Raw genomic sequence first — 13,941 nt, forward strand, 5'->3', positions numbered from 1 at the left:
AGAGATAGAGAGACAGAGAGAGAGAGATAGAAATAGAGAGCAACAGAGGATGAAAGCAAGAGTGTTAAAGTGATGTAAGGGGATCTGTCTAATGAAGCGAAATGGCAGATGTAAATGCTCCCGTCCCTGAATGGTTGTGTGTAGGCGTGGGGGATGTGGGCTGGAATAAATGCTAAGTGTTTTATAATGAAGCCACTTAAAAGAGTTCACTGACAGAATGATGCCGGCTGGATGATGTGGGTGTGTCAGGGTAGCAGAGGTGGTTAGAAACCCGCTCTCTCCTGATGATAACTCTGTTAAAGGCCCCTGGGGCAGAGCTTGGAAAACTCGGTTTGCCTGAGTTTTAATTGAGTGTGAGAGAGAAAAGAACAGAATGATGTATTTATGTAGTGGTAACAGGGGCAGTTTAGAACTATATTTGGTACTTAACTGAAGTATGCTGTTTAGTTCTCACTAAATTGTTTGTCGTAAGCTTTTGGAACACAATGTCAAACTTGTATTTTTCAAGCAATGGAATTAATTCTAAATGTTCTGTTCCTTTATCTGCTGGTGTCAGAGACCTAGGTTCGAGTCTGGTTCCTGGACTGTGGTGTGAGGGGCCAGGGGTGAGGGAGGGGTAGAGGTACGGGGCTGTGGGGGTGTACCTGTGTCTTCCCTCCTGTGCTCTCCTGGACCATGGTGCGAGACATGGAGCAGCTGATGGCGAAGCACTGGAACACCCCTCCGACGGTGTTGCTGAGACCCAAAGCTATCAGCTCCTATGCCAGGAGCGAACCATTTGTTTCAGTACACAGGGGAAATCAGATCCACACTAGAAATGGAGCTCACTCACCTACCAGCCAATTCCCTCTCACGGACTGAATGACTGACTGACTAACTGACTCACTCACTCATCGTTCTATTGGTTGCCAACCTGGTTGCTGTCCACTTTGTATCCGTATTTGAGGGCGAAGATGCGCCCGAGAGAGATGGCAATGCCGTAGCCCACCACAGCCAGAGCAAACGCGTCCCCGATCACCTGACCAAACAGCGAGGCGGTGGGCAGCACTGGGGGCTGGAGGCTGGGGACGGCACACAAACAGGGTCAGTCTTATTACCCTGGACCACAAGGTGACAGGAGCTCGGGTGCGAGTGTACGTGTGTGTGTGCGTCTCACCCAGAGGGGATCACGCCCACCACCTGCACTCCGTATTTCTCCTTCAAGTTCACTTGCCAGGAGACCACAGTGGCGATAATGATCTGAGCAGGACACCACACAGTTAGAGAAGAAAGCCATTTTTTCAAATTCCATTCTGTTCCATTTGACAGACTTGGTGTATGAAACTCACCCCCAGCAGCTCCACAGGGATCGGGACAGGTAGTTTGGGGCCCAGGTAGGTGTTGAGCTCCTTGGCGAGAATGAGACTTATAATGGTCACGATGCTCACCACCAACGTGCCTATGTTGGTCTCTGGTAACAGGGAGCACAAATCGAACACCGTCTGCACAGGGAGGGGAAAGAGAGAGAGAGAGAGAGAGAGAGAAAGGGAGAGAGAGAGAGAGAGAGAGAGAGAGAAAGAAAGGGAGAGAGAGAGAAAACGGATGGGTCTTATTATACTTATTTATTTCATAAAGTCGTTTTCCCCGACCAGCAGGTGGAACTGTGAGTATCGCACGGTAAGAAGGCGTTGTGAGAGATGCTCCATGGTGTGTGTGTGTGTGTACCCAGATGAGGGCGAGTGGTCCGCTATAGCGTCCAGGACTGATTCCAAACGTGTACTTGAGCTGGGAGACGATGACGTGGATGGCTGCTGCGGTGGTGTAGCCTCTCACCAGAGGCTCGGACAGGTAGGTCACCACGAAGCCAAACTGGACCAGGCCCAGCAGTATCTACACGCACACACACACTCACATGAAAATGTGTGACATGCTGTTCACACACATTCCTAGTCAACAAGGTAGATAAATCTCTCGGTGCCAAAGATGTCACCAACACGCCGATGACAGCATGATTGCACCCAGTAATCAGGGGCACTTCCAGACGCGTTAAGTCATTCTAATGTTTCTCCTTTTAATAAAGGAACAGCATGGGACTTCCTCATAGACATGTACTTACTGTAAGTCGCTCTGGATAAGAGCGTCTGCTAAATGACTAAATGTAAATGTAAATGTAAATGGTGCTGCAGTGTCTTTGCAGGGCCATGATTGGAGGGCCACTGAGGTTGTCTATAATCACCTGCACCAGGAAACAGCTCTATATCTGCCCACCTTTTGAGAGCCGAGTCTCTCTCTCTCTCTTTTGCTCTCTCTCTCTCTCTCTCTCTTTCTCTCTCTCTCTCTCCTCTCTCTCTCTCTCTCTCTCTCTCTCTCTCTCTCTCTCTCTCTCTCTCTCTCTCTCTCTCTCTCTCTCTCTCTCTCTCTCTCTCTCTCTCTTTCTCGCTCTCTCCCTCTCTCTCGCTCTCTCTCTCGCTCTCTCTCTCTCTCTCTTTTTCTCGCTCTCTCCCTCTCTCTCTCTCGCTCCCTCTCTCTCTCTTTCTCTCTCGCTCTCTCTCGCTCTCTCTCTCCCGCTCCCTCTCTCTCTCTTTCTCTCTCGCTCTCTCTCTCTCTCTCTCTCTCGCTCTCTCTCAGTTTCCCCTATACATTTGGCTGCTGAGGCTTTGGGTGCTAACGGAACATTGGTTTTGTTTGTTCCATTTTCAACACACATACACCCCGACACCTCTCACACACCCTTCCTGCCTACACTACCGAGTCACAAACAGACGCACCACATTCATGGAATTGGGTCAGCCTGGGTCTTTCTTATCGACAACAAATGATTCCGTCGCCCCTTAGAATCCCTGGACTCTGAATCTGTGAATCTAGAATCTGTGGACTACATTTTTGTCACGGCCTAGAGCCAATTGTGACAATGACAGTATGCTGATGAGGATCTGCCCTGTGCTCGTGGGACCCCACTGCAGTTGACGGCCGTCTGGCTCACCTGGAAGAGGCCCGACAGGAAGGTGACGGCGGCAGCCACCTTGACCCGCTCCGCGTCGCGCCCCAGCACGTCCACCATGCTGTCGTTGGTCACGTTGCTCCAGACCATGAAGTCAGAGTCGGGCGCCAGCCTCTCCGTCACCCCCCCGATCATCACACTCATCACTGCATAGGTGCCTGGTGGAGGGGGGTGGGTTAATGGTGTTTGTAGAAAGTTAGTTTAGCCCTAAGGGCTCGTTGGTTCTGCATAATAATACTACACTACTATACCTACAACCAGTGTTGGGGTAGTTACTCAAAAAAAGTAATAGATTACACATTACTAGTTACTTAAAAAAAAAGTAATGCTTTAATTGACTAGATTACTCACTCACAATGTACATTGTACAGTTACGTTTTTGTCCTTTCGCGCAACTAATACGAAGTAATGTGCATACCTCCATCCAGGGGCGCCGCCAGGAATTTCGGGCCCCATGGCAAAAATTCAAAGTGGGCCCCCGCCCCCCATTTGTGTTTACGGCCCGACATTCTAGCGACTAGCGCATCTACTGACTGCAACTAATCACCGTCACCGATAAGTGCGCTAAGGCAGGATCAAACCATTTCATGCAGATACAGGGGGATGGTCGGTCAACATGGATGTTTACTTTTTGGTCAATAGGGATATTTAACCATTATTGCCAAACACAAGTAAAAACAAAGAGATCATTCATTGTATTATTATATTTTAAATGTATTATATACTCGATGATGGTTTATATAATATAATTTATTATAATTTATAATTTATATTTATATTATTACTTTTAATAATTACTTTTTGCCTATTTTTTGGGGCCCATGTCAGTCAGGGGCCGTTGGAATTGTCCTAACTTTTCCCCCCTATATGGCGCCCCTGCCTCCATCCCTCAAAAGACGTCCTAAGCGGCTCTGCCATTCTTGTTTCGCCTCCTGAACTCTGGGGCTAAGTCAACTAATGAGTGTTAAACCAACACACGTAGCCTACTGTAAAGGAAAGTTTGATTTGTTGTTTTTTTCTCCTCCCGATATGCAGATCGCAGTAATGCAAGTAACGCAAGTAACGCAATACATTTTTGTATTAGTAACTGTAATGCGATAACAGAAGTTCTCAACAGTAATGCGTTACATTACTGCATTACAGACAAATGTAATCTGACCCCCAACACTGCCTACAACTCACTCACTACAAACTACCTGATAATTACTTATTAGTACTTGCTAATAATTGACTTAGCTAACTACCTCAAACTAAAGTCTAAATAATTTGTAACTACTTATTACTGAGTACTTGTGATAGACCATTACTGGCTCCTCACCCACTGAGATGTGCTTGGAGGTTCCGAAGAGGAAGTAGATGAGGATTGGGTAGAAGGAGGAGTAGAGACCAAACACAGGAGGGACTGCAGCCAGCAGGGCATAAGCCATACCTGCACACAGACACGGGTCACCTGGGGTCCCCTCATACAGAACTCCTCACACACAGATCTCCTCACACACGTTGACTCCCTCACACATATAGACCCCCTAACACACAGACCCCCTCACACAGTTAGACCCCCTCACACACAGACCTCCTCACACAGTTAGACCCCCTCACACACAGACCCACTCACACAGTTAGACCCCCTCACACACAGACCCACTCACACAGTTAGACCCCCTCACACACAGACCTCCTCACACAGTTAGACCCCCTCACACACAGACCCACTCACACAGTTAGACCCCCTCACACACAGACATCCTCACACAGTTAGACCCCCTCACACACAGACATCCTCACACAGTTAGACCCCCTCACAAACAGACCTCCTCTGTGTGTGTGAGGGGGTCTACATATAGATAGATCGTACTGTGACAGATTGACCATACTGCAAATCATGGAAGCAGATACTCTGTAACAGAGATGCTGATGAGTCACATTAGGTCATTAACTTTTTTCTATGGAGTCCCCCCAAAATTATTCTGTCATGATTCCATGTATATTTCAGATGGGGGTCAGATGGCTGAGCGGTTAGGGAATTGGGCTAGTAATCTGAAGGTTGCTGGTTCGATTCCCAGGCTGTGAAAAATGACGTTGTGTCCTTGGGCAAGGCACTTCACCCTACTTGCCTCGGGGGGAATGTCCCTGTAGGCTACTTACTTTAAGTCGCTCTGGATAAGAGCGTCTGCTAAATGACTAAATGTAATGTAAATGTAAATTTCATTGACCTGGCCAATGGCTAACTAGTCTAATTGGTCCATACTAGATCACCAATTGCTCAGGCTTAAAAATAGACAAACCAACCAAAAAAAGCCTGCCTCAGACATGTAGGCATTCATGGATTGGAGGAGCTGCAAAGACCAGAGTTTGAGCGACTCGGAGCTAGACCACCAATCTCACTCAGGGGAACCAAAACACCAACTGCCTGACCAAATACTGCCTGACCTGCTCTGAAAACCAGGGGTGGATTTGAGCCTTTTCATTTGACTTTTAATTTGAAAGGTGTTGCTCCACACCACCTGAGCTCCACCAGAGTGGAGTCTGGATGTGGCTCGTCTCACCCTGTGGCAGGTGCATGATGCCCACACTGATGCCAGAGACCAGGTCCCCGATGGCGTTGTCTCTGAGAGAGTAGCGGGGCAGCCAGGAGAGCACAGGAACACTGCCCAGCACACAGCTCTTCACCCTGGGGCCAGAGCACCTGGGGAGACACACACACACAGAGACACACACAGAAACACACACACACAGTTTCTAAAAATCCAGTTACACTTGTGGATCAGTTCAAATCACTTTCATGGATTTGGTCACCAGACACTTGTGACTGTGGACTCTCTGCAGAGCAGTGAAGCTTCTCAGGTCACAGAAGTACCGGAAACTTGTAATTTAGAATGAAAACTATGCATATTATTGTCGGACCAGCAGCCCTATGATCTTAATCATCCTATCAATCAATCAATAATCAGAGAACTCTTTTTGATGTTTAATGACCATCACTGACTGGTACTGGTGCTGGTAGAACGAGTATTACAACTGGAACTGGATCATTAATCATTAGTAATCATAATCATGATCATCATTGTTGATAATTATCAGTAACATCATTATCACATTACCTCATAGACTCTCTGACTTTCTGAGAGAATGGGACGGTGACATCAGACTTCTCAGCCAGGTCCTCCACGATCTCCTCGTTCAGCACCTCCCTGTCGACCTGGTAGCCCACACGCCTCCTGGCCTCCATGTCTGGGTCAGGGGTCAGGGGTCAGGGGATCAGGGGATCAGGTGTAAGAGGTGAAGCCTGGGACTGCCCTTCAAGGAGTCAGGGTAGAAGAAATCGCCCTGTGGTCTGAAGACAGGGCTGGTCAGTGGAGGCCGGGTGTCTCAGGTGTGTCGTTGAACGTGCTTCTCTTTCAATAGAATGAACCTTGGCTTGATTGGTTCCTTTAGGCCAGTGGATAGTGATGTTTCTTGACAGATACCAAGTCTCTCTATGTAGGTAAGTCAGTAGTCAGAGGTCAAAGTCAGATTTTTTTGAGGATGGATCGTAAGTTCTGAGGTGGTCAGAGTATTCCTCTTCATGCAGTATCCACAGTAATCAAATCCTTCTGCCCCCCTGACTGTGGAAATCCAGTTTGAAGGAGAGAAAATCTGTGTGTGAGTGTGGTGCTCTGTGGAGACTCTTGCGTTTGTTGAGTTCTTCTTCACAAACCTCCTGTGCTAGTGAGTATTCCTGCTTGCTGTCCAAACATCTTGTGAAAGCAACCCTTCAGGAAAACACAGATATACTCTCAAGGTTGAGGAGGCATAGAGCAAAGTCCCAGTGAGCAATCCACCTCTCCCAGCCTCCCCCAAGACTGGCTGTCTCCTGAAAGGCAGACAGACAGACAGACAGACAGACAGACAGGCAGGCAGGCAGGCAGGCAGGTAGGCAGGCAGGCAGGCAGGCAGGCAGGCAGGCAGGCAGGCAGGCAGGAAGGAAGGAAGGCAAAAGTACAGATGGACACATAGACAGGCAGGCGAGCGGAATGACCGACAGACAGAGCTATGGAATGGGAAGTCAGGTCTATGTAAAGCAAAGATGGACCGTGGGTAGAGGGTATAGAGAGAGATAGACAGAGAGACAGGTGAAGAAAGAAAGGCAGATAGGCAGAGAGACAGGTGAAGGAAGGAGTCTTATCTAGGTGATTAGATAGGGAAGAGCTATTTCAGCGGAGTCATGGATATCGTAATTGTTTTTCAGCTTACCCACCAGAAGTACTGAAGTATGACTTCAGGACGACTTTGTACAAACTGATATTCCACTCCACTCATGAGCTGAAGATGAGAAAAAGAACAAAGAAAAACGTTATTTACAGACTGAAGTGGCATGACACGTTTCTAACTACCCTGACACAAACACCATGAGGCTCCAACTGTGTTGAAGGGCAGTTGCAGGATCACCTATTAGAGTGTCACTGATTTGATGTTTAACTTCAGCTTCTCTGAAGGAGAACCAGTTCTACCAGACAACTCAGACTGTCTGCAGCTGTCAATTATTAAGGGATCGCTCTCTTGATGATTGATACTGAGTCGTTAGCAGTTCCCTATATGGATGAAGCTGCTAGCTCAGTGGTGTCTAATGGAGGACCAGAGAGACTGTGACTATGATGAGGTGGTGCTGCTGATTTTTAAACAGACTAAGAATGACTGCTCAGCAGTCATTCTGACCAAAATAAGCACGTATTAGTTGATCACCAGGAAAAAAATAATAATAATAACAGGCAATTTGTAACATACACTGGATATTTTGTATTGTATTGAACCATCACAACTATCATGGTCACCGTTCTCATTACCATTATGATCAAGTCACCATCAATGTCCTTTAAGAGTGAGTGTGGCATTCTGGGTCGTGAGGACCACTTAGAGGTCCGTCTCCTCTGGGTTCCAATGTTCTCCATGTTCTAGCTGGAGTTCTTCAGAGCTGTTCCATCTGTGGCTCTGAGCATGGCAGGTGGAGAGGCGTCTTCTCCTCCTCCCATTGGTCCGTCTCATCAGGAAGTGAAGGGGTCTTGGGGGCAGTGAAAAAATCTTGGGTGAGGACGTCCAATCAAAACGGTGGCGTGGTGGGCTTGTGCGTACGAGGCAGACAGACACGTGACTCCATACTCCTAACCCCTCTATTGTACAACATGTCTCTTGTAGGAATATTCAAAAATATAACTTCCCTTCATATTTGATCTAGCTTCCTGGTGAGGGTTACTGTAGACACCATAGTGCAGAGGTGGGACTACAATACCCATGATGAGTGAGGAGGAGGCCACTCACAAGTGGGGAAGGTAGCCTGGCGGTTCTCTGCATGATGGATGGATGGGAAGAGGCTGGAGCTGGGGAGGGTATTTGGTACGAACCCCTGGACATGCAGCTGGTTCACAAGTCTGTGCAGCGCAGAGAAAACACACAGAGACATTAGGCTGACACAAAATACAGATTATTTACTGTACAGCAGTTATAGATTATAACTTTATAGCGATTACAAGATGTTGTACGACACAGAAGTGCACTTGACAGCAGTTCTAATATTATGAACTGTACAGCAGTTATATGGTGGCACTCATCAGAATCAGAATCAGAATCAGAATGGGATTTATTCGCCATGAAAGTTTGCACAGACAAGGAATTTGCTTTGGCAGGAAGGTGCATACAATAAACATATACCTAAAATTTAAATATGTGGACTATCTATACTAAGGGTACATAAACTAGCAGTACTAAGTGGGATTAGAATAGAATTAAATATACTCATGACCTCGTAGTATGTTTATTTAAGAAAAATACATACGATAAGGATATTTAAATTATTTGAATGTTTCAAAAATGCAATTTGCATGTGGCTGAAACTCACAGTGCTTGGGTAACAAAGGGAAGTCAGTTCCACACCAGAGCCTTGCTGAGTGAGGCATGAGACTGCATGTGGGTGAGAAGGTAAGGGTGTGTGAGGGTGAGGAGGTGGGGCTGGTGGGGGTGGAGAATAGTAACTAAAGAATAGTTACGGACAAACCCCAACACCCTGCTTTTGTAGCGCCTTCACAACCTGACACACACACACACACACACACACCCATACAACATAAGCACATGTGTACCTCACATTAAGACTATCGGTATCATAAAAATAGATAACATCGAAGACACTGTCTTCAGCATCAGTGACATTCAATAAAGTACAGGCATGGCTGTCAGGAGGAGGAAGAAGGGAATATTTTATTAAATGACATAACCTTGGGTGTATTACCATGGTACCACATAGGGCACATCCATTTATTGAAGTGATCTTCAAGCTAATGAATAACTTGCAAGCAAGGGCATACCTGTAATCTGACAACATGTAATCTGCATGCCCAGACCCAGATTCTGGGCATGCAGAATAAACATGGTCAGAATGGCATGGAGTATGATGCTGTTGGGATTATTGTCCAAGCATATCAGCCGGATCTATCATGACTGCTATTTCAACTGCTACTAAACATCTCTATTTAAGCAATATCACACGAGAGGTGTGATATTGATCATGATTGATGAGGTGTGATTTTCAGTAACAGTGTATTGTTGCCTGAGCATCTGATTGGCTGAGATTCGGTCGTAGGTGCAAGGCCTGGGCCGAGTGCTGAAGTTGATCAGAGGTGAGACAGAAGGACTCGGGCCGCAGTCTGCCAGACAGCCACAGCCCCCACAGAACCAGTGGGTATGGTCACTGAACATTTCACAGTCATTCTGTCATTCTGGACAGCAGTGCTGACGGGCACGGGGACACCAACGGCAGGACTGACCCAGGTGGTGTGGTCCCCATACCTTCACCTGAACCCTGAGCTGTCAGGCTGCTGAAGGTGGATGGACAGGTCAGTGGACAAGATGACCTGGAGGAGGAGAGAAGGAGGAGGAGAGAAGGAGTAGGAGAGAAGGAGTAGGAGGAGAGATGGAGGAGGGGGAGAGAAGGAGTAGGAGGAGAGATGGGGGAGAGAAGGAGGACGGGAGAGAGGGGGGAGGGAGAGAGAGAGAAGGAGTAGGAGGAGAGATGGAGGAGGGGGAGAGAAGGAGTAGGAGGAGAGATGGAGGAGGGGGAGAGAAGGAGGAGGGGGAGAGAAGGGGGAAGAGCGAAAGAGGAGGGTGGATGGGATGCAGAGAAGATGGAGAATGAAGGGTTGGGGAGAGGAGAGGAGGAAAGAAAGGATGGGAGGAGTGAAGCCGAGCTGTCAACCCACCCTTACACAGCTATGATTCACTCCTCTGACTTTATGTGTGTGTGTGTGTGTATGCATGTGCTAGCCTCACCAGGATCAGTTCCCAGGGAGTGGATATGAGAAGCCTGCTCTGAATCTGTCTGTTAACCCTTGTGTTATCTTCGGGTCATTCTGACCCATCAGTCATTGTGACCCACTGTCGTATTGCGACAAATTTACCTCATACAAAAACAAAGTGAAGCATTTTCTTTTAACTGTCGGGCTGTCTCAGACCCCCCACATTGCAAAGGTTAAAAGAAAATGATTTTTATTTGTTTTTGTATTGGGTGAAATTGGGTAAACACAACGATGGTTCGTTGTGAACCTTTGGGTCATGTGACCCGAAGGCAGCACGAGGGTTAACAATCAGACCACCATTCAGGACCCCCATGGAGACAGCAGACACAACAGTGGTTCCAGGAATGGCAGTAGTCAGCCCAGAAACGAAGTCAGCCATCGTTTAACAGGAGACAACACTGGGAACAAACCCTGGACAGATAGTTGTTTGTGTGTCAGGACAGGCATGTGGAGGAACCAGATCAACAAAGATCAGGCTGTAACACAACCTCTGATCAGGGTCTGGGAAAGCCAGCGACACACACTACCACCTAATACAGAGATATCTAGACACAGAGACACACACACACTTGACCTACACTGTATGTATGCGTGTGTGTGTGTGTAACCTCACACAGGAAGGAGACCTGTGATGCTATTGCTACTCTAAACATGGTTGGATCCTCCTCACTTTCCTCTCTCCCGTTGCTAAGCAACTGCATGCTGGTGGTCTACACGGTCATGATGACCACAGGGGTGAAAGTAGCTGTGTGACCAGACACACACAGCAGTGGTTCAATGTGTCGCGCAAACACAGAGAGAGAAGTGTGTGTGTGCGCGTGTCTATGTGAGCACACACACACAGAGGAACGCACACCTTTCGCTCACACCTTTCTCTCATGTCCCCATGTGTCATGCGAGCCTTAGACCATGAGACCATGGAAGACGGAGAAGAGACCAAACATTTACATTACATTTAGTCATTTAGCAGACGCTCTTATCCAGAGCGACTTACAGTAAGTACAGGGACATTCCCCCCGAGGCAAGTAGGGTGAAGTGCCTTGCCCAAGGACACAACGTCATTTGGCACGGCCGGGAATCGAACTGGCAACCTTCAGATTACTAGCCCGATTCCCTAACCGCTCAGCCACCTGACTCCACCTTCAAACACTGGAGGTACAGAGACCAGCATGGTGTGGCATTGTTCACGCCTGTAGGGAATGGAGAGGGATGGAGGGATGTGGGGAGAGAGCAAGCCTGGAAAGAGGGCTGCGGCTCACCCTGTGGAAGGTGCACAATGCCAACACTGGCAGCCAGGAGAGCACATGAACCCTGCCCGGCTCACAGCTCTCCAGCACTTGGGGAGGGGGGGTCTTAGCGGGGGAGACAGGTAGGTCGACCCTTACCTACACCAGCGTTCAGCATCAATCATACCCTCCTCCCCTTCCTCTATCTGGAGAGGAAGGGGAGGAGGGACTGTCATTACTGGCTGCCTCTGCCTTCACTCTCTCCCTAACCTACTGTCTCAGATTACTGTGTCCTAAAATGCAATGATATAGTTTCACCAAGTACGAAATGACTCCAAAAGGATGACAAATTTGAACTTCTGTGTCTGTATGTCTGATTGGAAGTGTCTGTTTGAGAAGGCGTGTTTGGAAGCGTGTGAGGGAGGGAGCAATGATATAAAAGGGATATCAGGAAGAGCAGACCACCAAACAAACGATATATGAAGTGTGCGGGTGTGCGCGTGTGTGTGTGTGGATTCACGTGTATGGAGATGGCAAGAGTAAGCCTTGGACTCTGCTCTGACCAGCAGGCCCCTCCCTCCTCCATGTCCCTCTCTGCACTCCGCTATTCAGTGCACGTGAGTGCTTTCTCTGTCAGGACTGTCCGTGTCTGGGTTGGAGGGAGACCAGGTCTAATCGTGCAGCCCTCATCTGGGGCCCCGGTCCCCTGAAGGAAACAACCACTCAGAGATATAACACCACTGTTCTATGGATCTGCATCGGCATAGGACAATGTAGAACATAACAGTTAAAAAGAACATGTGTGTCATAGTAATAATAAACGACAATAGAAGACGGTTGAATAGAGCTGGACGGAGTATAAGGGAATAGGATAGGATAAAAGAGGACAGATTAAAGTCAGTAAAAGTCACCATTTGTAAAAGCCTTCTGAAATCCACATGAATACAAAACAGCCACTGATCTAACTTCAAACAGCTTTTCTAGGGGTTGCCTGGGAGATGTCAAAGTTCGCCTTACGTAACAGCGCCTGATAAAGCCATTCAATAATGAATGCTGATTGTCATTTAAATGCCTGATTATATTTATTATTTCATAGTATCATTAATAATGGCATAATAACCACAGATACCAGACTGTAGATGAGTCAACATTGGAACTGGAAAGACGTGTACCAACTGTTAGTCCGCAGGTTGTGACAATATATCTGTGTGTGTGTGTGTGTGTGAATGTGTGTCATGTAACTGTGTAACTGTTGAAACTATCTAAAACAAGAACAGCCCTGTTCTCGGTTCCACTATCAATAAGTAGAGTATTAAATAAATCCGTCTACTTTACCTCGTCTCCAGTCACAGTGTAAACAAGGTGAGGTACTGTTCGTCTCACGCTGGCTTTATTGAGACTCAGTGGCATCAATATGATATGATTACATTCATAAGAGATGCTGGCAGGTATCCAGCCAGCAAGCCACATAGACAGACAGATATGTGTTACCTTGTGTGACAGACAGGTAGTGGTTTGTATACCTGGTTCCCTCAGTGAGACCGATCTGTATCTTGTTGTTCTGACTAATCCCAGTGTAGTGTCAAGGTCCACACATCAACCACCCGGCCTATCAGCTCTTCAACCAGAGCTCTCCTGCTAGCACCTGATTGAGCACCTCTGTGTGTGTGTGTGTGTATGTTTTTAGAACATCACTAGCAAATAAACACAGTAGATATTGAGAATGTAAGGATGCGTTGATTTAGCAGACTTTTATCCAAAGCGACGTACAGGAGGGATGTGATTTCTTGGTATGCAGTCAAATGCTCCACCACTGAGCTCCACCCATCCTCTACATTGTGCACACTCTCTCACAACACACACACACACACACACAAATTGACACACAAACAAGTGTTCTCGTCAGACTGTATCCAGAATGTCTGAGCAGGACCATGAGGCCCCGGGTGCACGGATCCGAATGTGGTCGTGTTGCGGTCGAGTCGCCGTCAAGTCTGTACACGTTGACCCCGTGAGGACCCTGACGCGTGGATCTGAATCGGTCCACGTCGCGGTCGTGTCCCGGTCAGTACTGAATCTGTCGGAGCAGGACCATGAGGTCCCGGATGCGCTCGGCGCGGCAGCGGGGCGCCTGGTGGAGCGGCAGCTCGAAGAAGGAGAAGGTGAAGCTGCGCGAGAAGCTCAGGTTGGTGACGGGCCTGAGCGGGGGCAGCCGGGGGGCCCGGGGGGGCCTCCTGGGGGGGAGCACCCTCCGCCTCGCCCTCCCCACCCTGGGGCCCCTCTCCTGGGGGGCGGAGGCCAGGGGCGAGGGGGCCGGGCTCCGCAGACGGGCGGGGTACCTGGGAAGGCGGGGAGAGGAGGGAGAGGAGGGGGTGGGGGGAGGGATCGGGGGAGGCGGAGGTGGGGGGAT

At 48.2% G+C, this 13,941-nt stretch overlaps 1 protein-coding gene and 1 long non-coding RNA gene across 7 annotated transcripts in view; one reads left to right on the forward strand and one right to left on the reverse strand.

Annotated features, from left to right (window-relative positions):
- LOC134018433 (uncharacterized) overlaps nucleotides 1-3,295 on the forward strand; it is a 9,423-nt gene extending 6,128 nt beyond the window's left edge. Inside the window, exons 3-6 of one of the 2 annotated variants that reach the window (XR_009929939.1) lie at nucleotides 947-1,083; nucleotides 1,309-1,373; nucleotides 1,709-1,827; nucleotides 2,943-3,295. This is a non-coding gene — a long non-coding RNA (uncharacterized LOC134018433). The remainder of the gene's footprint in view (nucleotides 1-946; nucleotides 1,084-1,308; nucleotides 1,374-1,708; nucleotides 1,828-2,942) is intronic. The other variant, XR_009929938.1, reaches the window with a different exon arrangement.
- LOC134018419 (solute carrier family 26 member 6-like) overlaps nucleotides 1-13,941 on the reverse strand; it is a 17,646-nt gene extending 3,705 nt beyond the window's left edge. Inside the window, exons 1-13 of one of the 5 annotated variants that reach the window (XM_062458344.1) lie at nucleotides 13,023-13,941; nucleotides 8,853-8,914; nucleotides 8,276-8,385; nucleotides 7,214-7,282; nucleotides 6,082-6,732; nucleotides 5,527-5,666; nucleotides 4,299-4,409; nucleotides 2,963-3,138; nucleotides 1,705-1,869; nucleotides 1,329-1,481; nucleotides 1,157-1,239; nucleotides 914-1,061; nucleotides 645-758 (exon numbers count right to left, since the gene is read on the reverse strand). In XM_062458344.1, the coding sequence (XP_062314328.1) occupies nucleotides 645-758; nucleotides 914-1,061; nucleotides 1,157-1,239; nucleotides 1,329-1,481; nucleotides 1,705-1,869; nucleotides 2,963-3,138; nucleotides 4,299-4,409; nucleotides 5,527-5,666; nucleotides 6,082-6,209 (1,218 nt within the window). In that variant the 5' untranslated portion in view covers nucleotides 6,210-6,732; nucleotides 7,214-7,282; nucleotides 8,276-8,385; nucleotides 8,853-8,914; nucleotides 13,023-13,941. Of the gene's footprint in view, nucleotides 1-644; nucleotides 759-913; nucleotides 1,062-1,156; nucleotides 1,240-1,328; nucleotides 1,482-1,704; nucleotides 1,870-2,962; nucleotides 3,139-4,298; nucleotides 4,410-5,526; nucleotides 5,667-6,081; nucleotides 7,283-8,275; nucleotides 8,386-8,852; nucleotides 8,915-13,022 lie in introns of all 5 variants that reach the window. The other 4 variants (XM_062458343.1, XM_062458340.1, XM_062458341.1 and 1 more) reach the window with 4 other exon arrangements.

Source organism: Osmerus eperlanus, chromosome 4 (assembly GCF_963692335.1).
Source record: "Osmerus eperlanus chromosome 4, fOsmEpe2.1, whole genome shotgun sequence".
NCBI classification, from domain to species: Eukaryota; Metazoa; Chordata; class Actinopteri; order Osmeriformes; family Osmeridae; genus Osmerus; species Osmerus eperlanus.